Below are 23,840 nucleotides of genomic sequence, written 5' to 3' on the forward strand. Positions count from 1 at the left end.
TCTAAATTCCATATATATGCATTAGTAAACTGTATTGGTGTTTTTCTTTCTGACTTACTTCGCTCTGTATAATAGGCTCCAGTTTCATCCACCTCGTTAGAACTGATTCAAATGAGTTCTTTTTAATAGCTGATTAATATTCCATTGTGTATATGTACCACAGCTTTCTTATCCTTTTGTCTGCCAATGGACATCTAGGTTGCTTCCATGTCCTGGCTATTGTAAACAGTGCTGCGATGAACATTGGGGTACACATGTCTCTTTCAATTCTGGTTTCCTCGGTGTGTATGCCCTGCAGTGGGATTGCTGGGTCGTATGGCAGTTCTATTTCCAGTTTTTTAAGGAATCTCCACACTGTTCTCCATAGTGGCTGTACTAGTTTGCATTCTCACCAACAGTGTAAGAGGGTTCCTTTTTTCAAGAATCAATATAGTGAAATGAGTATACTACCCAAAGCAATCTATAGATTCAATGCAATCCCTATCAAGCTACCAATGGTATTTTTCACAGAACTAGAACAAATAATTTCACAATTTGTATGGAAATACAAAAAACCTTGAATAGCCAAAGCAATCTTGAGAAAGAAGAACAGAACTGGAGGAATCAACCTGCCTGACTTCAGGCTATACTACAAAGCAACAGTCATCAAGAGAGTATGGTACTGGCACAAAGACAGAAATACAGATCAATGGAACAAAGTAGAAAGCCCAGAGATAAATCCACGCACCTATGAACACCTTATCTTTGACAAAGGAGGCAAGAATATACAATGGAGAAAAGACAATCTCTTTAACAAGTGGTGCTGGGAAAACTAGTCAACCACATGTAAAAAAAATGAAACTAGAACACTTTCTAACACCGTACACAAAAATAAACTCAAAATGGATTAAAGATCTAAACGTAAGACCAGAAACTATAAAACTCCTAGAGGAAAACATAGACAAAACACTCTGACGTAAATCATAGCAGGATCCTCTGTGACCCACCTCCCAGAGTAACGAAAATAAAAGCAAAAATAAACAAATGGGACCTAATTAAACTTAAAAGTTTTTGCACAACAAAGGAAACTATAAGCAATGTGAAGAGGCAGCCTTCAGAATGGGAGAAAATAATAGCAAATGAAGCAACTGACAAAGAATTAATCTCAAAAATATACAAGCAACTCCTGCAGCTCAATTCCAGAAAAATAAGCGACCCAATCAAAAAATGGGCCAAAGAACTAAACAGACATTTCTCCAAAGAAGACACACAGATGGCTAACAAACATATGAAAATATGCTCAACATCACTCATTATCAGAGAAATGAAAATCAAAACCACAATGAGGTACCATTTCAGGCCGGTCAGAATGGCTGAAATCAAAAAGTCTACAAGACTCTGTCTTAAGAACTATAAGTGGATGCCACCTGTATTCAACATTGTACTAGAGGTTCTAGCCAGGATAATTGGCAAGAAAAAGAAATAAAAGGTATACAAAATGGAAAGGGAAAAGTAAAACTTTCTCTACTTGGAGATGACATGATCTTATATACAGAGAATCCTATGGAATCCACTAAAAAATGTTTAGAATAATAAACAAGTTCAGCAGGGTTGCAGGATACAAGATCAATATACAAATGTCAAATATATTTCTATACACTTGCAATGAACAATTTGAAAATGAAAATAAGAAACAATCCTATTTGCAATAATATGAAAAAGAATAAAATGCTTAGGAACAAATTTAACAAAAGAAGTGCAAAACTTATACTTTGAAAGCTACAAAACATTGTTGAAAGAAATTAAAGAAGATCTAAATAAATGGACTTTGATTAATCAGATAACAAGAGTTATCAAGGATGTAGAGAAACTGGAACTCTGCTGGTGAGAATACAAAATAGTTCAGCTACTTTGGAAGATAGTTTGGCAGTTCCTCAAACAATTAAGCATAAAGTTACCATATGATCCAGAAATGGCACTCTACCTGAGAGAACTGAAAACATTTATTCACATAAAAGCTGGTAAAAATGAATGTTTATAGCAGCATTATTAATAATAGCCAAAAGGTACATCAACTGATGAACGGTTAAACAAATATGATATATCCATCTAATGGAATATTATTCAGTCATAAAAAAGTAATGAAGTTCTGATACATGCTACAACATGGATGAATCTTGAAAACATTATGCTAAGTGAAAACAGCCAGTCACAAAAACCAACATATTTATATGATTCCATTTATATGAAATGTTCAGAATAGGGGAGTCTATGGAGAAGAAAAGTAGAATAGTGCTTGGATAAGGCTTTGGGAGATGGAGAGATGGGGGAAGATTGCTAAAGGATACAAGATTTCTTTTTAAAATGATGAAAATATAAAATTGACTGATTATTAATGGTTGTACATATCCCTGAATATACTAAAATCCATTAAGTTGTACACTTTAAATGGCCAAATTGTATAGTATATAAATTCCATCTCAAAAAAGCTCTTATTTTAAAAAAAAGAAGTATAAGTTGCACCCAAAGAAGTAATATTAACCTAAGTTGATTTCTCAAGGGACAGCACCATAGCAGAAAGTCCTGTAGAGATCTTAGGACCCATATAGACCCAAGAGTGTGTGTCTCATAAAGTCAGCTGACCCTCTGTGGAGTAAATTAGGATATGTTGCTTCCCAACCTGGGAGAGATGTTTGGACAGGTCAGAGTGAATGTTAAAGAGTGGAGTGTAGGACTTCCCTGATGGTCCAGTGGTTAAGAATCTGCCTGTCAATACAGGGGACAGGGGTTTGATCCTTCCCATGTCTGGGAAGATACCACATGCTGTGGGGCAATTAAGCCTTCAAGCCCCAGAGCCCATGCTCTGCAACAAGAGAAGTCACTGCAAAGAGAAGCCCACATACCACAACTAGAGAGTGGCCCGCACTTGGGACAACTAGAGAAAGCCTGCTCATAGCAATGAAGAACCAGCACAGCCACATATAAAATAAATAAATTAATTAATATTAAAAAAGAGTGTAGTCAAATTTACATTAAGTCAAACTGCCACCATTGGACTTTCTGATTAGGAGGAATAGGTGCCCTTTTGCTACAATTCTTTCCTTCTTCTTTTTCTAAAATCTTCAAATAATTTTATTTTGTGTTTTTAACATTTCTTAACAATACAAAAAGAATTTTGCTTTCAATAGAATATTTTTTTCTTAATTTTCACTGAAGCAATGTTATTGACTCTGCTTACTTTTTAAAATTGAAGTAAAGTTGATTTACAATTTGTGTTGATTTCTCCTTACAGCAAAGTGATTCAGTTATAGATAAATATACACTCTTTTTTATATTCTTTTCTATGATGGTTTATAACAGGATATTGAATATAGTTCTCTGTGCTATACAGTATGTATGACCTTGTTGTTTATCCTAACTATGTATAATAGTTTGTATCCGCTAACCCCAAAACTCCCACTCCATCCCTTCTCCAGCTCTCTCCCCTTGGCAACCACAAGTCTGTTCTTTATGAGTTTGCTTCTGTTTCATACATAGGTTCATTTGCATCATATTTTAGATTCAACATATAAGTGGTATCACATGGTATTTGCCTTTCTCTAACTTACTTCACTTAGTATGATAATCTTTAGGTCCATCCATGGTGCTACAAAAGGCATTACTTCATTCTTTTTTATGGCTGAGTAGTATTCTTCTGTTTAAAGATGAAGATTCCTTATCTTTGACTGTCTGCCTTTTCTCCCTTCTTGTTTCACTCTTCTTTCTTTCCTTATTAATCTTATATTATAGAAATGTTACTGCAATTTGAATTCACTGAGGCTTCCCCCCTTTCTCCGTAACTCATTTGTCCAGCAATTCATCCAATAAACATACCAGAGACTACGCTAGAGGTTGGAGATAGAGAAGAGTAAGAACTGGCCCCTATTGTTGAGGAGCTCACAGTCTAGCATTTCCCCATTGTCTCCCTAAATGCATATATCCTTTTCTTCATTCCAGGGTACTTTGTGTATGTGTGTGTGTGCACGTGCTTAGTCGCTCAGTCATACCTGACTCTTTGCGACCCCATGGATTGTAGCCCACCAGGCTTCTCTGTCCATGGGATTCTCCAGGCAAGAATACTGGAGTGGGTTGCTATTTCCTTCTTCAGGGGATCTTCCTGACCCAGGAATTGAACTCTCGTTACTTCCCTGGTGGCTCAGACGGTAAAGCATCTGTCTACAATGCAGGAGGCCCAGGTTTGATCCCTGGGTTGGGAAGATCCCCTGGAGAAGGAAATGGCAATCCACTCCAGTACTATTGCCTGGAGAATCCCATGGACAGAGGAGCCTGGTAGGCTACAGTCCATGGGGTCGCAAAGAGTCGGATACGACTGAGCGACTTCACTTTCACTTTCACTCCTGCATTGCAAGCGGATTCTTTGCCATCTGCGCCACCAGGGAAGCCCAAGGGTTCTTTAGAATGGTATAGAACATTACGTAAAAATCCATATGTTTCCAGAGTAGGTTCTAAAGAGTGAACAGCACTCTAATCAAATGGCTGCCAAGTGAAAGCAAAAGTTGCTCAGTCATGTGTGACTCTTTGTGACCCCATGGAATAGTCCATGGAATTCTCCAGGCCAGAATACTGGAGTGGGTAGCTGTTCCCTTCTCCAGGGGATCTTCCCAACCTGGGATGGAACCCAGGTCTCCCAAACTGCAGGCAGATTCTTTACCAGCTGAGCCACCAGGGAAGTATCACCATTTGTTTAATCAAGTTATATGCAGCCTTGCCTGTCATGAAAAAATAATAAAAGTTTGACATCTGGCAGTAGTTAGTTAAGTAAAGCATGGCACATGCAAATGATGGAATAATCTACAGCTATTACAATTATGTTGTAGAACACACTGTACAAGATAATTCCTACTTTGAAAAAATATATATGTGAAAAGAAAACAAAGGACTGGAAGGATATACATCAAAAAGAGTAGTTGTATCTCCAGGTATGATAGGTAGGATAAAAGTGATCATTGCTTTCTTCAAACTTTCTATGCTTTTCAACATTTTTACAGTGAACATTTATATTTTTATAATCAGAAAAGTATATATATAACTAAAATGAAAGAACTCCCATTAAGACAGGGACTGAGTTTTTACCTGTTATGGTGTTTACAGAACGTTAGGACTGCTTTATAAATGGTGAATAACAAGTAATAGAACTCAGTACTATGTCATAACTGTAACAAGGCTGAAATGAGTGTTGAATTGCAGGCCACAATCTTACTCAACACCTGCTCTATTGTCCCCCATCAGCTCATTCTATGTTAGAGCCTTTCATCTGTGGCTAATACATACTCAAACCTATTAAATATGGGCACTCTTCGCTTACTCAAAGAGAAATATATATGCATATATATATATATATATATGTATTTTAACAACATGAAGGCTCCAGGTATGAAGTCCCAAATCATTCATGAAATCAGCTCTGTTTCCCTTATAATACGAACAAGAATCTATTAAACACCTGCTATATGTCAGGCAAGTGTACATCTCACTTAATCTTAGTAGCATTGCTATATGAGATATCATTAAATTCACTCCAGTCATTTTCTTTTTTATATAATTGTATTTATTTATTTTTGGCTGTGCTGGGTCTTCACTGCTGCTCAGGCTTTTCTCCAGTTGTGGCAAGCAGGGGCTACTCTCTAGTTGCAGTGCTCAGGCTTCTCATTCTGGTGGCTTCTCTTGTTGCAGAGCATGGGCTCTATAGCACTCAAGCCTAAGTAGTTGCGGCTCCTGGGCTCTAGAACACAGGCTCAACAGCTGTGGCCCACAGGTTTAGGACTTAGTTGGTCCGCAACAGGTGGGATCATCTTGGATCAGAGATTGAACCCGTGTCTCCTGCATTGGCAGGCAGATTCTCTACCACTGAGCCATCAGGGAACCCCTTTGCAGTAATTTTCTAAGCACATCTATATATAGAATTTTTCTACAAAGTTAGCATCATATTTTAACTCCTTTTGTAAAAAATGTAATATCAGAAGTGTTTTCATGTGTCATTTGTTTTTTTAATAGACTATTTTTAGAGTAGTTCTAGGTTTGCAGCAAAATAGAGCTGAAAGTACAGAGTTCCCATATACTCCCTGCCCTCCCTGCCTCCCAGCTCCACAGCTTCCCTTAACTATCAACATTCCCCAACAGCGTGGTACATCTGTTGCAACTGATGAACCTACACTGAGGCATTTGTTGTTGTTGTTCAGTTCCTAAGTCGTGTCCAACTCTTTGCCACCCCATCAACTGCAGCACACCAGGCTTCCCTGTCCTCTACTATCTTCTAGAGTTTGATCAAGTTCATGTCCATTGAGTCGGTGATGCTATCTAACCACTGATCCTCTGCTACCCATTGGAAAAGACCCTGATGCTGGGAAAGATTAAAGGCAAAAGGAGAAAAGGGCGGCAGAAGATGACACATTAATATCATTCAAAACCCATACTTCAGGTAAGAGTTCACTTTTGTTGTGCATTCTATGACTTCTAACATGTCACAAACATGTATTCACCATTACAGAATCATGCAGAATAGTTTCACTGCCTTAAAAATCCTGTGTATCATTAGTTTTTTCAAAAATGTGTTTAATGATTACATTTATTGTATGAACATAACCAAAGTTGATTTGACCAGTCCCCTATTGTAGATTTAGATGGTTTTCTTATCTCTGTTTTAAAGATGAGAAAAATAAGACCTAGTGACTTGACAAGTGATGTATCCAAAGGCAACTGGCTAAAAAGAAGGCTGAGTTGAGATTAGAGTTCTGGTCTGTCTCCAGAACCCACACACTATACCTCTGAATACACCATCAACCCCCTTTAGATTGTCTCCCCTCAACTTGAAACCAGCACAAGGATCACAACCAGAGCAGCCAAAGATCCAAGCATGTGTTGAGAAGGGCTGGCAATACAAAAGAACAAGGTGGCCCAACTGAGATGGAACAAACTGAAAATGCAAAAAGGAGGTACAGGGACAGAGAAATAAGAAAATGAAAGATGGTTACACAGTATACTGGTTAAGATAAAGAGAAAGCTGGGTTTGGGAAACCTAAACGGGAAAATTCTTGCTTTTATCTCTGTGTATAGGAGAGAGCAAAGATAACCTCAAGGCCATGAGGGGAGCCAGGAAGGATAAGGTTTCTGAGAAAGTGAATGAGGCAAGGCAGGATAAGACTCCCAAGGACTACAAGGCTAGGAGAGGCTTAGTGTGGGAAGGAAGAAAGGCCCAGAGCAAAGAGGCAGGCCAGAGCAGGAACTGGACACCAAACCTAAACATGTGTCGGGACTCCCTTCCAGCCCGAGCCTCTTCTAGTATCTCAGGATACTAAATACTCTCCAACCCTTGGAGGTCGGAGAGGGGAAGTGGAGAGCGGGGATTGTAAAGTGCTCTAACTCTAATGAGGGCTGGGAATGGATCCTGGCACGCATTTTTTTTTTTTTTTTTAAAGCCAGTAGGCCTAATGCTAATACCCCCTCCCCCTCCCCTACTTCTCTAGCTTCAACCCCAGCCACACCCACATGCTAAGGACCATCCAGGAGGGGGAGTGTGTGGTGTGTGTGTGTGTGTGTGTGGTGTGTGTGTGTGTGTGTGTGTGGTGTGTGTGTGTGTGCGCGTGCGTGCTCGTGCCTAAGAGAGACAGAGAGACAGAGACAAAAAAGAGACTGGGGGAGAGAGTGCGCGCGGTGGGGGTGGGGGGTGGGGGACAAGGACAGAAAGGAGGGAGAAACAGAGAAAAAGGAGGAAGAAAATCTATCGGCCTCGGTGAGGAAAACTACTGAAGAGATAACTCAGGGGGCTCTTGGGGGAAGACTCAGGGAGAAGATCCCAGAACTTACCCTAAGACCATGGAAGGAGTGGGGGAGTGTCTTTGCAGGACCTGGTTTTGGGGTCACCAGGCAGTAACAGTTACTGCATAGGCGTTGTCATTGAGCCAGAGCCATTTAACCCTCCCTGAGTGGCTGCAGAGCAGGCTTAAGACACCCCACAACTCTGAGTCTCAGAATGGTTAGGAGGGCCCGAGGCTGCAGACAAGAGGAGGAGGAGGGGCACGTGAGGGCTGGGTCCCTGCCTCCCCCCACCCTCCGCTGTCACTCATTACCCCAGCAGTCGCCCAGGGGGCGGGCTCCGGAGAGGTGGGGTTGGGGGGAGGGTAATCTTGGCAGGCGCCTGCTGCATGGCGTAGGTAGGGACTGTTGAGGGGGGCGGACGCTGGGGGGTTGAACACGAGTGGGAAGCGGAGAGAGACACGAGGAGGGGGAGGGGACCGGGAACCATTTGAATGAGAGGAGGGGATCACGGGTAGAGTGGGCTCCAGGAGGTAGGGCGGGCACGGGTGTTGACGAGGGGCCAGACTCTTGAGCCAGGTAAGGGAAGCAGGTGCGTAGATTTGTTTTTTGTGGGTTAGTGTACTTGGCCCTTTGGTGGAAAAGGGGGTGCCTCCTTCCCCAGGGGCGGGCTTCCAAGCTCCGGAGGCTAGCTTTTCCTCAACTAACGGGGCCCCGGGCGGGGGCTCAAGCTCCATCTCCAGTGCCGACGTTCCACTCCGCAATTTCCAGGCGTCCATTGGGCTGGGAGTCTCGCGCCGGGGGCCGGCGCTGTCTCGCGAGCCCCCTCCTTGAGCCAGCCAATGGGGTTGGTTGCTGACGCCGCCCGCCCGCCTGGTGCATAGCGCTGGGCTCCGTGAGCGGCGCTGCCATTTAAAGGGGCCGCGACCCCTGTCCCGGCTGCTAGGGAGGGAGGTGGAGAAGGAGCGCGGGGCCGTCGCTGACTGCAGTTCTAGGCTTGTAGCGGTTACACTAACCCTGCCGCAGGTAGGGGTCGGGCCTGAATAAGCCGAACCGAACCTGCAAGCAGGAGCTCGCAGTAGCCGGGAGGGGGGTCTGAAGAGAGACCGTAGCTCCAAAATGTCTTCCTGTAAATGCCTGCGGTGGGGGGTGGGCAACAGGAGAAGAAGGACCAGGGGAGCAATAGGAAAGGGGGACTGGGCTTGAGGAAGTGGGAGACCCTGAAAGGTAACTGGGGGGAGGGGTTAGGAAAGGCAGTTGGGGGGGGCGAGGAAAGGGCTGAGGGACGACTATGCAACGCGGGGAGGGGGGGTGGGGCCAGACAGGGTGGGTAAAGACTGGGGAACTGGGGGGCTCTTGGAGAGAGGGGAGGGGAGATAGAAACTGAGACCGCGGGGGCGGGAAAGGCTCCTGGTGGCTACGGCCCTGGAAGACTCTAAGGGGGCGTTCAGCCGGAGTTGGGGGGGGAGTGAAAGGTGAAGGGGGAGGGGAACTGGGAGTTGCAATGGGGTGGCGGGGGCTAGGCGGGCGGGTGGAGCGCCTGAAGAGTGGGGGTACAGGGCCAAGGCGGGGAACGCTTCTTCCCACAGGGGGCGCTGTACTGGGGGGGGAGTGGTCATTCGCACTAAAACCTGTGCTAATGTTTGTCGATAGTGGTGGGGGCGGTTCAAGAGAAATCCAAGTGGATGGTGGGGTGTGTCCCAGAGCCTATATAAGAAGGAATTCTGGCGAAGACCACCTCTTCTGCCCTCTTTTCTACCCTTAATCTACAGCCCACATCCAGTCATCCTCATGGATCCCAGTGATTTCCCCAGTCCGTTTGACCCATTGACCCTGCCAGAGAAGCCCTTGGCTGGAGACCTTCCAGTAGACATGGAATTCGGAGAGGATCTACTGGAATCTCAGACTGCCCCAACTCGAGGATGGGCCCCCCCTGGCCCTTCTCCATCCTCGGGAGCCCTGGACCTGCTTGATACCCCTGCTGGCCTGGAGAAAGACCCTGGAGTCCTGGATGGAGCCACTGAGCTGCTGGGGCTGGGGGGGCTACTCTATAAAGCCCCCTCTCCCCCAGAGGTGGACCATGGTCCTGAGGGGACCCTTGCATGGGATGCAAGCGATCAGACCCTAGAGCCTGGACCAGGGGGCAGGACCCCTGAGGTGGTGCCACCTGACCCAGGGGCTGGGGCAAATCCCTCTTCACCTGAGGGGCTACTAGAGCCTTTGGCTCCAGATTCTCCAATAACTCTGCAATCCCCACATATTGAAGAGGAGGAGACCACCTCCATAGCTACAGGGAGAAGGGGCTCCCCTGGGCAGGAGGAGGAGCTTCCCCAAGGGCAACCACAGAGCCCAAATGGCCCCCCCAGCCCTTCAGTGGGAGAGACTCTGGGGGATGGAATCAACAGTTCTCAGACCAAACCTGGGAGCCCTAGCCCCCCTGCACACCCTTCCTTGCCAGGTAGGTTGCCTGATCAGCTGGAAAATCAAGGCTGGGGGATGGTAAGGAGGTGGCTGTGTGGGGAAGAAGTGGGGGTGGAGAGTAGGGATGTGTATGGAGGAGTTAGGGGTTTGGAAAGAAGGAATGGGGATGTGGTGAAGAAGATGAAGGAAAGTAGGGAGGGAGAAGCTCAGTGGCTCTGGAGGAAAAATAGGGGCAAGGTTTCAGGGGGTGGGTTGAGAAGACTGGATTTTGTGGGAGAGAGTCCCTTTTTCTTCTCCCGGTGGGCTTTTGGTTACCAGGGTCCTTCCTTCAGGACTTGGGGAGGACACCAGGCTTCTTGGTTCTAAGATCTTTCTGTTTTGTTCTAGATGAGAGTGGGGTTTCTGGGTTTGATGAATGATGCTAGGTTCTGGAGCCAAGTGCAGAGTGCTTTCAGAGGAATGGTAGACATGCAGGGCCTAGGATTGTGTCTCTGATAGTCAGAAACTTAAGAGGCTTGCATTTCTTCCCAGTTCTACCTAGCACAGTGCCTCTCCCAGGTTGTGACCAGGGTCTTAGGGCTTATATAACCACCTGAGTCCAGGGGAACCTCCCCATACATTATTGCTTCCTTTTCCCCTTGCTACCTTTGGGTGGTTGCATTTGTTTTTGTTGATAAACTATAAATTCTTGAAAGGGATGTTACCTGTATTTCCTTAACTCCCAACCATTGGGATAGAAAGCTGGTGGGAAGGTAGGATTGTTTTTTCATGGAGAATAGCTGCAGCCCGCCCCCCCCCCCTTAGTGCAGAGCTCGAGGTAACCCTGAGAGGGGCCTCAAGAAGCCACAGGCACGCGAGTTTTCCCTTTCAGTTTTGAGTAAGTTCTTCCCCAGGAATGGAGGCGGGGGTTGAGCCAGGGAGGGGGTGGTGAGGGCAGGCTCAAGAATTAGGCTGCTTTCTGCTTCCTTTGCAGGAGATGGCCTGACTGGGAAGGCGAGTGAGAAGCCGCCTGAGAGGGTGAGGGGGGAGGGGATTGGAAGGAGTCTGGTTCCCCCTATAGCTCTGGGAAGGGCAGACCCTTCATTTTCCCTCCCAGATGTTGTTCTGTGGAGAGTGTATGTGAGGAGAGTTAGGAGGAGGGAGGGAGCACTTGTGTCTATTGCTTCTTAAGGAGAAAGTCCAGCCTCCTTTTCTCCCCTCCTCCTAAGGGCTGGGCCCAGGGTCCCTACTCTCTCTCCCCCTCCCATCTCTGTACACCCCCCAAACCCTGTACTAGTGCAGCTGGCCCTTTAGCCTGCCCCTGGTGTCAGCTTTCCTCCCCATGTTTCCAAGGTGCAGAAGAGAAGCGAGCGCGTTAGAAGAGTAGAGCCTCCAAAACCTGAGGTTGTGGATTCCACTGAAAGCAGTGAGTAGGACTTGAAGTGTGACTGGGTGGGATGTAGCCGGCATGGATCTCCCAGCTCCTGTGGTGCTGCACACCATGCAGAATGTGAAGCACCTATCTCTGCCCTGGATTGGCATGGGAACCTGGGGCAGTGGGGGAAATTGAAAACAAGAGCAGTGAGAATGGAGTTTCCTGTTTCAACTCTGCCATCCCTGTCCCCGAATCTTCTCACTTGGATCCCTACCTTCCCCTCCCTAGGACATTACAGAGTAACTAAGGGATGGTGACACCAGTAGCTTGAGATTCCAGTGTAATAGGGGCAGAGTGGAAAGCCAAGAACCATGGGGATTGGGGATCCCAGGATCAGCTGAACTACCTGCAGGTCAGGTGATGGCTGGAGGCCTGGTCCCTTAGCCTTTTCTCCCCACGCACCACCGCCCCCCCCCCACCCAGTTCCAGTGTCAGATGAGGATTCTGATGCCATGGTAGATGATCCCAATGATGAGGACTTCGTGCCATTCCGGCCCCGGCGCTCTCCTCGCATGTCTCTACGCTCGAGTGTGGCACAGAGGGCCGGGCGCTCTTCAGTAGGCACCAAGATGACATGCGCCCACTGCCGGACACCGCTGCAGAAGGGCCAGACGGCCTACCAGCGCAAGGGGCTGCCTCAGCTCTTCTGCTCTTCATCCTGCCTCACCACTTTCTCCAAGAAGCCCTCTGGCAAAAGACCTGCACCTTCTGCAAGAAGTACGTGAGGGTCTGGGGCTGTGGGGAGAGCAGGGATCAGGCCGGGAGTAAAGGGTGAGACAGATTCTGTTGGCAAGACCCTAGCACCATACGGGATAGAGGCAGTTCACTAATAGGAAGGGTGTCTGAGAATGTTTTTGATTCTGTGGTCATTGATCCCAGAGGAGGAAGGTGGAGGCTCATGAAATGAGGGGGTGGTATCGACTAAATGTACAAGCCTGTCCCCACCTCCAGGGAGATCTGGAACACCAAGGACTCAGTTGTGGCGCAGACCGGTTCGGGAGGTTCCTTCCATGAGTTCTGCACATCCGTCTGTCTCTCCCTGTATGAGGCCCAGCAGCAGCGCCCAATCCCCCAGTCTGGGGATCTTGCTGATGCCACTCGCTGCAGCATATGCCAGAAGACTGGAGAGGTGAGGAAGCTGGATGGGGGCTGACTTTCAGAGCCTGGCCAGCCCTGAGCCGCCCCTGCAATCCTGGGGCTGCAGGGGCCAGGCCCTGTGGATGAGGGATGTGGGGAGGGGGAAGCAGCCATCGTGAGGGAGTGGATTCAAGGCTAGAGCTTCTCCAGGATTGTGTGCAGCTGGCCGTCCTTGCCTCCCAGGACCTCAGCATCAAGTCGACATCCTGATGTGCAGGTTGGGGGGTCCCTGGGCCCGCTGTCTGCTGTAAAGGTGTAGGGTGAGGTGGGGCGGGCCATCCTTGCACCAGGGTGGGTGGTGGTGGCCAGGCCCCAGCTCAGGGTGTGTGTGTGTGTGTGTGTGGCAGGTCCTGCATGAGGTCAGCAATGGCAGCGTGGTGCACCGGCTCTGCAGCAATTCTTGCTTCTCCAAATTCCGGGCCAACAAGGGACTGAAAACCAACTGTTGTGACCAGTGCGGGGCTTACATCTACACCAAGACTGGGAGCCCTGGCCCCGAGCTCCTCTTCCACGAGGGCCAACAAAAGCGGTTCTGCAACACAACCTGCTTGGGGGCATACAAGAAGGTGGGGCCGAGGGAGTAGCGCATTAGAGGGCTGTGGAAGGGGGTGTGGTCCTTGGGTGAGAAATAAAGGTGCCTGACGGGTCGAGGGCTGGGAGAAATAAAACAAATAAAGGGGGTTTCAATTGTATCTGTTATGTTTTATTTTTGAAGCTGGCTGGTGGACACACAGGTGTTTGTTATCTCATCATCTATTCTTTTTTGTATGCCTGAAATATCTCATGTTTTAAAAATTTTAAAAATAAAAGTGAAGGGACAAATCCAGCCTCAGCCTCTCCTTCCCCATCCTCACAGAAAAACACACGGGTGTACCCATGTGTCTGGTGCAAGACCCTGTGTAAGAACTTTGAGATGCTATCCCATGTGGACCGTAATGGCAAGACCAGCTTGTTCTGTTCCCTGTGCTGTACCACTTCTTACAAAGTGAAGCAGGCAGGGCTCACTGGTAGGTGCAAAGCCCTCTTCTCTGAGACCCCTGCTGGCCTTCCTTCTACCTCCCATACTCCTTCTATAGTAACCCCTGCTGCCCAACTTCGGCCCCAACCACACTCTCCCGTGGATTTCCCGTTCCATCTCTGCACTGCCTTACACCTGCTGTGTGTTCTCTCTTTCTCTCTCTCTTTCTCTCCCTCTCCTTCTCTCTCTGTCCTTTTCTCTCTGTGCCCCAGGCCCTCCCCGACCCTGCAGCTTCTGCCGCCGCAGCCTCTCTGACCCCTGTTACTACAACAAGGTTGATCGCACAGTCTACCAATTCTGCAGCCCCAGCTGCTGGACCAAGTTCCAGGTACTCCAGACCCTGGACGAGGGATAATGGGTGTGGCAATAGAGAGGGTATGAGACCTGGGGTAGGTAGGCCTGGGCAGAGCAAAGAGCAAGCCTGACTTCCCCTCCCTCCGCCAGCCCACTGCACACATCTTGGCCCTCCCTTGTTTGTCTTCCTTCCCTCCAGCGCACGAGCCCCGAGGGGGGCATTCACCTGAGCTGTCACTACTGCCACAGCCTCTTCAGTGGCAAGCCTGAGGTCTTGGACTGGCAGGTAAGATCCCCACCCCCACCCATATTTTGCTACATGACCAGACATCTGTCTGAAGGGGTCCTTCTGCTTGGCTCTCGCTGGGTCCAGATGTCGCAGCCCTGTTCCCCCACCCCATGCCCCGTCCCAGGACCAGGTGTTCCAGTTCTGCTGTCGTGATTGCTGTGAGGACTTCAAGCGCCTCCGGGGTGTGGTGTCCCAGTGTGAGCATTGCCGGCAGGAGAAACTCCTGCATGAGAAGCTCCGATTCAGTGGGGTGGAGAAGAGCTTCTGCAGTGAAGGTAAGGAGATGGGGAAGGGCCAGAGAGTCCTGTACCTTGCAGCTGGGAAGAACAGCAGATTAAGTAAGGTAGGCTTGCAGGGTGGTCCATTCTGCTCAGGACACTCTGGAGGCTGTTAAACGTTTCAGGTGCACTGCCTTGAGAAAGTTGGGTCTCATGGCCACATGGAGATCTCATGTCTCTGGACTCTTCTCTGTTGCCCCCTTTCCAGGCTGTGTGCTGCTATACAAACAGGACTTCACTAAGAAGCTGGGATTATGCTGTATCACTTGTACCTATTGCTCCCAGACCTGCCAGCGTGGAGTCACCGAGCAGCTGGATGGCAGCACCTGGGACTTCTGCAGCGAGGACTGTAAGAGCAAGTACCTGCTGTGGTACTGCAAGGTAAGGGGGGCTGCATGTCACAAAGGAAGGAAAGGGCAGCAAGGAGCACGGGCTGTTGTGCCATCATCAGGCTGTGGGTCCATCTCCAGGGAGGAGGTTCCGACTAGCCCAGCTTCCGTAGAGTGGCATGGCTTATCCCAGGGCAAGGGACCCAGCACATTTTAGGGAGGCAGGTCTGACCACCCTGTCAACACCCTCAGGCTGCCCGGTGCCATGCCTGTAAGCGCCAGGGGAAGCTGCTGGAGACCATCCACTGGCGTGGGCAGATCCGTCATTTCTGCAACCAACAGTGTCTGCTGCGCTTCTACAGCCAGCAGAACCAACCCAACCTGGATACCCAGAGTGGGCCTGAGAGCCTCCTGAACAGTGAGTCCTGGGCAGGGGGCACAGTTTGTTAGAACTGGCCTGGACTCCTCTGACCCTGGGCCCAGCCCCTTTCTTCTTCCTCTCCTGCTTTCACCTCATCCCTGGCCAGAGCTCCTGTTTCTGTGTTGTTTTTTAGCTTCTGAACTGTGCAGGTACTAGAGGAGTCTCATTTAAAGGTTCTGAGAGCTTTTAAAAAGGGGTTCTGAGAGTTAGATCCTACTGATTTTCTATAAGGTATATATTGTAAGGAATGGGTACCTGCCCTGGTAGAGTGGGGCATATAGGGGTTGTGGTTCCTTTTCAGAGAGAAGGAAGTGTCAACACAAGCTCAACGTAAACACCTTTAGGGAGAATGAAGACTATTGTCATTTCTAGAATATCACCATGGCACCTCCACACTCCAGGGGTACTAAACTCCTGATGGCCATTTAATGGAAGGTCTCAAATTATGGGTTATTGGGGAAGCAATGTTTTTAATCCTTCTTGGCAGCCGGGAGCAAAGAATCTTTTTGGCCACTATTGCTGGGACCTAGAGAAGATTAGAGCTGGGGTGGAGTGAAGGGAAAATTCTAGACTTACCATTCACATTCGGAGTTCTGTTAACAAAGCCCTCCTGGAGCAGGGGTGAGGAAAACAGAGAGCTAGTGCCTCAGATGAGAGCATTCATTTGTTTTGATCTACAGGTCAGTCTTCTGAGGCAAAGCCCCAGACACCCTCTCAAACCAAAGTGGAGAACAGAAACACCATAAAGACCCTACAGGAAAATGGAAATCTGGGCAAGGTCAAGGCAAGAGCCAAGGGGGAAGATGGTCTCAAAGGGGTTACTGTAGCAGTGGTACTCATGTTCCTTTGTGTTTGCAGATCCCTGTGAAGACCCGACCAGCCCCTGTTGCTTCCACTCCTCCACCACCACCGCCACCACCCCCAGCAGCACCCCGCAAAAACAAAGCTGCTATGTGTAAACCACTGATGCAGAATCGGGGGGTCTCCTGCAAGGTGGAGATGAAGTCCAAAGGGAGTCAGACAGGTGAGCGAGGGTACCAAGGTGCCACAGGCTGTATTTTATGGTCTTAGGCCTCTTTCTATGCCTGGGAGCTGGACAAGGGAGTTTCTTAGATGGCTGAAGTGTCCTGCATATTGTTCTGGAGTCCCAGGGTCATCTGTCAACATTTGTTTCAAGGGCAGCTTTGTGATACTGAGCACATGTTAGAGCTTTTGGGGGTGATGAACAAGTATCAGGTCCTGGGGTGGATGTGACTCATCTGCCAGGGTCTCTGAGAAGACCCCTTTCTTGTCAATAGAAGAGTGGAAGCCACAGGTGATCGTGCTGCCCATCCCAGTGCCCATCTTTGTGCCAGTGCCTATGCATCTGTACTGCCAGAAAGTCCCGGTGCCTTTCTCAATGCCTATCCCGGTGAGTGTTCCTGCCCTTCCTGCTGGGGGCCTCTTTCACTTTTCCAGGCTGGAGGCCACCACCCCCACTCCCTCCCTCTCACTAGCTGTTCATCTCATGTGCTAGTGTGGTTCTTGGCATTTAGTTGGGATTCATGCCTCCAGGTGCCTGTGCCCATGTTCCTGCCCACTACCTTGGAGAGCACAGACAAGATTGTGGAGACCATTGAGGAGCTGAAGGTGAAGATCCCGTCCAACCCCTTGGAGGCCGATATCCTGGCTATGGCAGAGATGATCGCAGAGGCTGAGGAGTTGGACAAGGCCTCATCTGACCTTTGTGGTATGCCATGGGCAGTGGTGGTGAGGGAGACAGGGTGCTGCCAGTCTGTGTCTGCCTAAGGGGGTGGAGAATGGTGATCTTGTTGCCTGGTGGGATGGGGGAACAGTTGGGATCAGCCCCTGAAAGCCTTTGGGGGGCACCAAGGAAGAGCTGCAGAGACTGAGCCAACCTCCCTGCCACCCAGATCTTGTGAGCAACCAGAGTGCAGAGGGACTTCTGGAAGATTGTGACCTGTTTGGGCCAGCTCGGGATGATGTCCTGGCCATGGCCGTCAAGATGGCCAATGTGTTGGATGAGCCTGGACAAGACTTGGAGGCAGACTTCCCCAAGAGTGAGTAGGATTCAGGGTGTGCCCACTGCATATAGTAGCATGTGTACCGTCAGGAAAGAAATGTTGCTTGTGACCCCAAGAATGACCCTGAACAGAAGACTCTCACAGAGAGCAGTGCCAGAGATACCAGGACACTTTTTTTACACTTGAGTCTTGTTTGGTTTTTTTTTTTTTTCCTTTTTGTAGTTGTTATAAAACTAATACAATATTGTAAAGTTTAAAAATAAAATAAAAACACATAACATAAAATTTACCAACTTAACCATGTTTAAGTTTATAATTCAGTAGTGTTAGGAATCTTCCCAATGTTGTGAATTTTATGTGTACATGCCTGTGAGCATGTTCTTTGTGTATAGCTTTGTCCTGTTGACTATAATGAAGATGTCTGGGAGGCTCATCTCGAGTCAAGTGGACAAGTAGTGGGAGTGAGGTGGGAGGACTACAGGGTTGAGGTCTTAAAAAATCGATTTCTTCTTCCTTTCCCCTCTAGATCCTTTGGACATTAACCCCAGTGTGGACTTCCTCTTTGATTGTGGCCTGGTAGGGCCTGAGGACGTGTCTACTGAACAAGACCTTCCCCGAGCCATGAGGAAGGTGAGGACTGGAGCTTCTATATCCACAGAAGAGGGATGGAGGCATGAAGGGCAGTGGGGTGGGTGTGGGGCTTTCATAGCCAAATCAGAAGCCTTAGTTTCCCCTTCCCTAGCCTCCTTTCTCTACCACTGTGTGCATTGTGTTGTGTTATTCACTCAGTCATGTCCAACTCTTTGCAACCCCATGGACTGTAGCCCACCACGCTCCTCTGTCCATAGAATTCTCCAGGCAAGAATACTGGAGTGGGTTGCCATTCCATTCTCCAGGGACTGTTTGCATTAAGGTACAGCCAAACTCTAGTTTCTCCCCAGTTCATCAGAGCTCATCAGAGCTGTTCCTGGGGTCCTGTGCTGTGGAAGCTTGCTGCATTCTTAAATTGGTCCCACCCCGCCCTGGTGGTGAACACTGTCCTGACTTGCTTCCACAGTGCTCCTTGCCTTACCTCTGCTACCCACTCCTTTCTCTTCCTCTCCAGGGTCAAAAGCGGCTGGTGCTTTCAGAGAGCTGTTCCCGGGACTCCATGAGCAGCCAGCCTAGTTGTACTGGACTCAACTATTCCTATGGTGTCAATGCTTGGAAGTGCTGGGTGCAGTCGAAATATGCCAATGGAGAAACTAGCAAGGGTGATGAGCTGCGCTTTGGCCGTAAGTACCCAGGGGAGGAGGGGAAGGGGAGAGGGAGCAGGGCTGTGATTCAGCTGAAGGTGTCCATAGGGCATCCTGTGCAGATGTAGAGGAGTTACAGAATAAGGGGAGATGCCATCTAGGTTTCAAGACTGAAGGCTCTTTGTGTGATTGTTGGGTTTGTTCTGGAGCTGAACGTGACTAAGGGATGAAGGGGTTAATGATGGAGCTAAGGGAAATTCTCCATGTGGAGCTGTCTTAATGCCAGCTACCTCCACTGTGTATCTTTGCAGCCAAACCTATGCGTATCAAGGAGGATATTCTGGCCTGCTCAGCTGCTGAACTCAACTATGGTTTGGCCCAGTTTGTGAGAGAAATCACTCGACCCAACGGTGAACGATATGAACCTGATAGCATCTACTATCTGTGTCTTGGCATCCAACAGGTACCACTGACATGCCGCCTCACTTGTCGTAACTCAGCACAGTAGGCAGGGTCCTACCTGAAATGATTCTGTCCCACTTCCTGTTCCTCACCTCATCTGCTGCCTTGAGCAGGCATCTCCTACTCCAGACAGGACAAGAAATGACAATACTCTACCAAAATCAAAGCTGCATTCCAGGACTATTGACCAAGGAGCAGTATTCATTGCTGTCTGGGTTGCTTTGTTGTCCTCAAACCCATGCTCAGAGGGGACGGATGGGCAGAGCGAGGTCTCCTGAATGGTGGGGTAATGTTTGGTTTCCATGGGGAGAAGTCACACGTGCCTTAGCTGACAAAGGGGTGTGGGCTTGTGAAGAAGCAGCTGTGATACGTCTCTTCCAAACTGTCTTCTCCTCCAACAGGGCCTCAGCACCTGAGAGCTGTAGGTTTACCTGGGGAAAACCACTCTGGATCACTTAATCCAGCAACTGTTTCCCATGGTCTCCTAACTGTCCAGGTCGCCATGCCTGAGGCCGTTGGCATCATTGTCTTTCCTCTAGGGCCCAGAGTCTAGCTGTATGTGTGTCTGTTTTTCTTTTTCCAGTACTTGTTGGAAAATAACCGAATGGTGAACATTTTCACGGACCTTTACTACCTGACTTTTGTTCAAGAACTCAACAAGTCTCTGAGTACCTGGCAGCCCACGCTCCTCCCTAACAGTAAGGGCCAGGGACTTGGCAACCCCTCTGCCCTTTGCTCTATTTTTCCAGTGTACCACTCCGAGCCCTGGACTCTTGGGTCTGCCACTCTTCACAAAAGGGTCTGAGTACAGGAGCGTGTAGTTGGGTGCCTTGGGGTTTAGAGCTAGGGGAATCAGAGCCCCTGTCCTTGAACATGAGGAGGGGATCAAGCCTTAGGTCTGAAGAGCTATCTCTGGGACCAAAAAAGTGACCAGGGTTGAGTGGTAAGTGAAGAAAGAAGGAAGTTGGACTCCTGAAGGTTTACATGAGTGAAACTTCTAATGCAGGTGGAAACTGTGGGGAAAAAATTCCCCCCAAACCCCACCAAAAGCCAACAAACAAATCCAGTCCTCCTGTGCAGTATAGCAAGGTGTCAGGGTTTTACACATGGTGGTCCTTTAGTGACCAAACGAGTCTGGTGTGCTCAGTGCTTGTGAGTGGAATGTGTGGGAGCAAAGGGGATAGGTGTGGGTAGCCAGTCCCTCCTGACAGCCTCTCCCCCTTGCCTTTGCAGATACGGTGTTCTCCCGAGTAGAGGAAGAGCACCTCTGGGAGTGTAAGCAGCTGGGGGTCTACTCGCCCTTTGTCCTTCTCAACACCCTCATGTTTTTCAACACTAAGTTTTTTGGGCTTCAGACAGCCGAGGAACACATGCAGCTCTCCTTCACCAATGTGGTCCGGCAGTCCCGCAAGTGTACCACCCCTCGGGGCACCACCAAGGTGGTGAGCATCCGCTACTATGCTCCTGTCCGCCAGAGGAAAGGGCGAGGTATGATGCTGCCCCCGCCTTTGCTTTTCCTCTCCCTCTGCTTTCCCCTTCCCTGCCCCACCATACCACCAGGTTGGCCCTCTCCATTATCTCTAGCTTCCCTATCCTTCCATTCCTGGTTTCCAGAAAAAAGGAACAACAACCAGTCTTTCAATATGGTGGGAAGTGATTATCACATATAGGAGGTTACCCAGTTGCCTGTTTCCTGCCTTTCCTCATTTCAGGGCAATTTACTTTTTAGGAGGTGTGGTGGACAGGTAGGAAGCTGTTGGGTGTGTTTGGCTGAAGGGGGAGTTGACAAGAGTGAATGACAGGCTTTCTATGGCTCTGCTGCTGGGCATAACTGCCACAGTACCTTGGTTTCTATTCTGGCCCTGGAATCAGTTCCCAAGGTCCCTTTTGGACCTGAGACTCTACCAGGACTAATGTGTGGGGTGCTGGAGCCATCGCTGTTTGTCCCAGAAAGCAGCCCTGATTTTACAGTAGGGTCTGTTTTGTCAGTTTGTCCATGTGACTTCTGAGATCACCTCTTTAGGAAATCAACTTTGGGAAGATGATAGAGAGTGTTTTAACAGTGAGAACCAGGGCACCCTTCAGAGCAGCACGTTGCAGAATGTTGAGTTGGTGCAGAGAGACTGACCGACTCTTCTGCCTTTATTTCTCCATGAGCCCATTTTGTATCCTGAGGCCTTCAACCTGTGCCCTGGACTGTTGGAGATCCATCGTTGAGACTGCACTTTTAATGAGTCCAGGTCATTTGCCTCCTCCACAGACACAGGTCCTGGGAAACGGAAGAGAGATGATGAAGCCCCCATTTTAGAGCAGCGTGAGAACCGCATGAATCCCCTCCGCTGCCCTGTCAAGTTCTATGAATTCTATCTCTCAAAATGGTGAGTTGGCAGGTTCGCAGGAATGGCATTAGCCTGGGGACGCACGGGCTCTACTTCTCCCAGTTACTGACCTCTGTCCACCTGCCCCCCTCCTGCCCCCACCACTGCAGTCCTGAAAGCCTCCGGACGCGCAATGATGTGTTCTACCTGCAACCCGAGCGGTCCTGCATTGCTGAGTCACCTCTCTGGTATTCTGTGATCCCCATGGACCGCAGCATGTTGGAGAGCATGCTCAATCGCATTCTGGCTGTGCGTGAGATTTATGAGGAGCTGGGTCGTCCCGGGGAGGAAGACCTAGACTGAGCCCACATGCTTCCCGTATCCATCTTCCACGACGTCTGTCCCACGGCCACGTCCCACAGGGCGACAGGCCCAGGAACTGATGCTACTCATTCTGAAGGGCTCTGACTGCCCTTTTCTACTCATCCATTCCCTGCCTTCCCTAGGAATCCCTGGCTTTTACCTTCTCCCAAACCACTTGATGACCACAAGGCCCCAGTCCTCTGTACTGAGAGACTGGTCTCCCAGGGATGGGCAAAAACCAGCTAGGCCATTTTCTTCATGTTTCAGAGTAAACTCCTGGGGCCAAACTCTGAGTGAAGTGTTCATAGCTCTGGTGATCCTGTTGGCTTTGGGTTTCCTGACCCATCCCACATAGGTCAAGGCCCTTGTTCCTAGGTTTGGCCGAGGGAAGAACCCAGCTGCCTTCTCAACCTTGTCCCCACTCACTTCTCTACTCTTCCCTGGTCACAAACTAAGGGGTCTTGTATGAAAGATATGAAAGGAACTATGAAAGTGATGAAGAGACCATTTACCTAAAACACAGAGCTTAGGCACTCTTCCCTCCCACAAGATAATTGGTGGTTGGAAGCCCCTCACTACCTTGTTCCTCCTCCCCACCCCAGCAAGCACCAACGCTTGGTGCTGCAATTTAAAAAATCTTCTAAATGCTTTTTTTCCTTCAAAGGCAGAGAATGACTCTTAAGTATGGGGAGAAGACTCCTGTCCCCTTGGTTTATGTGTTTGTCTCTCTGCCATCTTAGGTTGGCATGAGCCATGGTGTCAACATGCTTAGCGGCTTTCTGTAACTGCCTCCCTTTAGTTCAGTGGACAGAGTTCCGAAGGCAAAAACCACCTTCTGACTTGGGTTGGGGCTGGGTTCCCCACTCTTGTTCTTCCCCCATTGTAAGAGCCAGGCCAAGCCTGTGGGGGCCCTGAGTCATGCAGGATGGGATCTGTGGTCAAAGGATAGGTGAAGAATTGTGGGCATGGGTCCTGCCCCCACTGCCTCCATCTTTTCTCTTCCCCATCTTGCCTCTGTAGTTGCAGAAAACTCTTAGCGTCCAGCAAAGGGGGTACCTAGTTCTTTCCCTGTTGGCTTTGCTGTTCCCCAGCCTCCTTTTTGTGTTTTTATAACTGTCACCAGTTTAGCCACTGTTTAAATTGTATATATTGTTCTGAGGCACCTGGCCTGTCCCTTCAGTGAGCCATGCCCACCTTGTGTTGTAGTGAGAAGCTGTTGTCACGACTAACCTTCTGTCTCTGGAATTGTTTCAAATAAAGAGTTAAAATTGTCTTTTGCCTTCTATTGGGGAGGGAGAGCAATGTTTTGAGGGGTGAATGATACAGTGGAGCAATGTTGGACCACTTCAGATCTCTCAAGGTGTAAAGTGAGGTGTCCCACTGCAGGCTGAGAATCATTTTTATCCATCTCACTGAATGAATCCACTAGGAATATGGTCCTTGTTATAACAAGTTTACAAACACTCAAGAGAAAGATTTATGCAGCAGCTATCTATTAAGGACCTACTTACTACGTTTAAGGACCTAGTTTCAGATTATACATTTCAGAGAAGACAGATGAACTAGACTGGGATCCTATCCCCAGCAGGTTCCCAGGCTAGAGCGGGGAGAGAACAGTGAACAGTTAGCTGCGAGACTAGCAGAATGAAATACAATACCTAGTGCTATGGGACGGAGAAGGCAATGGCACCCCACTCCAGTACTCTTGCCTGGAAAATCCCATGGACGGAGGAACCTAGAAGGCTGCAGTCCATGGGGTCGCTGAGGGTTGGACACGACTGAGCAACTTCACTTTCACTTTTCACCTTCATGCATTGGAGAAGGAAATGGCAACTCACTCCAGTGTTCTTGCCTGGAGAATCCCAGGGACTGGGGAGCCTGGTGGGCTGCCGTCTATGGGGTCGCACAGAGTGACTTAGCAGCAGCAGCAGCAGCAGCAGCAGTGCTATGAGAGAGCGAAGAATAAGGAAGTCATTTCAGGTTTACAGGGGGTTGTATGCAAGTTCACTGAGGGAGGTGGCAGTTGACCCGGGTCTCAGTAAGTAG

The 23,840-nt window shown here is 48.8% G+C and overlaps 1 protein-coding gene across 1 annotated transcript; it reads left to right on the top strand.

The window, feature by feature from the left end:
* Positions 1–8,660: 8,660 nt before the first annotated feature.
* Positions 8,661–23,067, top strand: ZMYM3 (zinc finger MYM-type containing 3). Its single transcript, XM_070365619.1, is given in 26 exon segments — positions 8,661–8,817; positions 9,564–10,249; positions 11,186–11,229; positions 11,551–11,617; positions 12,050–12,316; positions 12,319–12,343; positions 12,578–12,755; positions 13,111–13,329; positions 13,620–13,770; positions 13,994–14,109; positions 14,275–14,361; positions 14,489–14,639; positions 14,851–15,023; positions 15,224–15,389; positions 16,073–16,176; positions 16,251–16,416; positions 16,691–16,803; positions 16,947–17,121; positions 17,306–17,452; positions 17,943–18,046; positions 18,522–18,690; positions 18,963–19,114; positions 19,697–19,811; positions 20,347–20,601; positions 21,374–21,491; positions 21,602–23,067. Coding segments are annotated over 25 exon segments (4,122 nt in total). The 5' UTR covers positions 8,661–8,817; positions 9,564–9,582; the 3' UTR covers positions 21,795–23,067.
* The last annotated feature ends 773 nt before the right edge of the window (positions 23,068–23,840 follow it).

This window comes from Bos mutus, chromosome X, assembly GCF_027580195.1.
Source record: "Bos mutus isolate GX-2022 chromosome X, NWIPB_WYAK_1.1, whole genome shotgun sequence".
NCBI lineage: Eukaryota > Metazoa > Chordata > Mammalia > Artiodactyla > Bovidae > Bos > Bos mutus.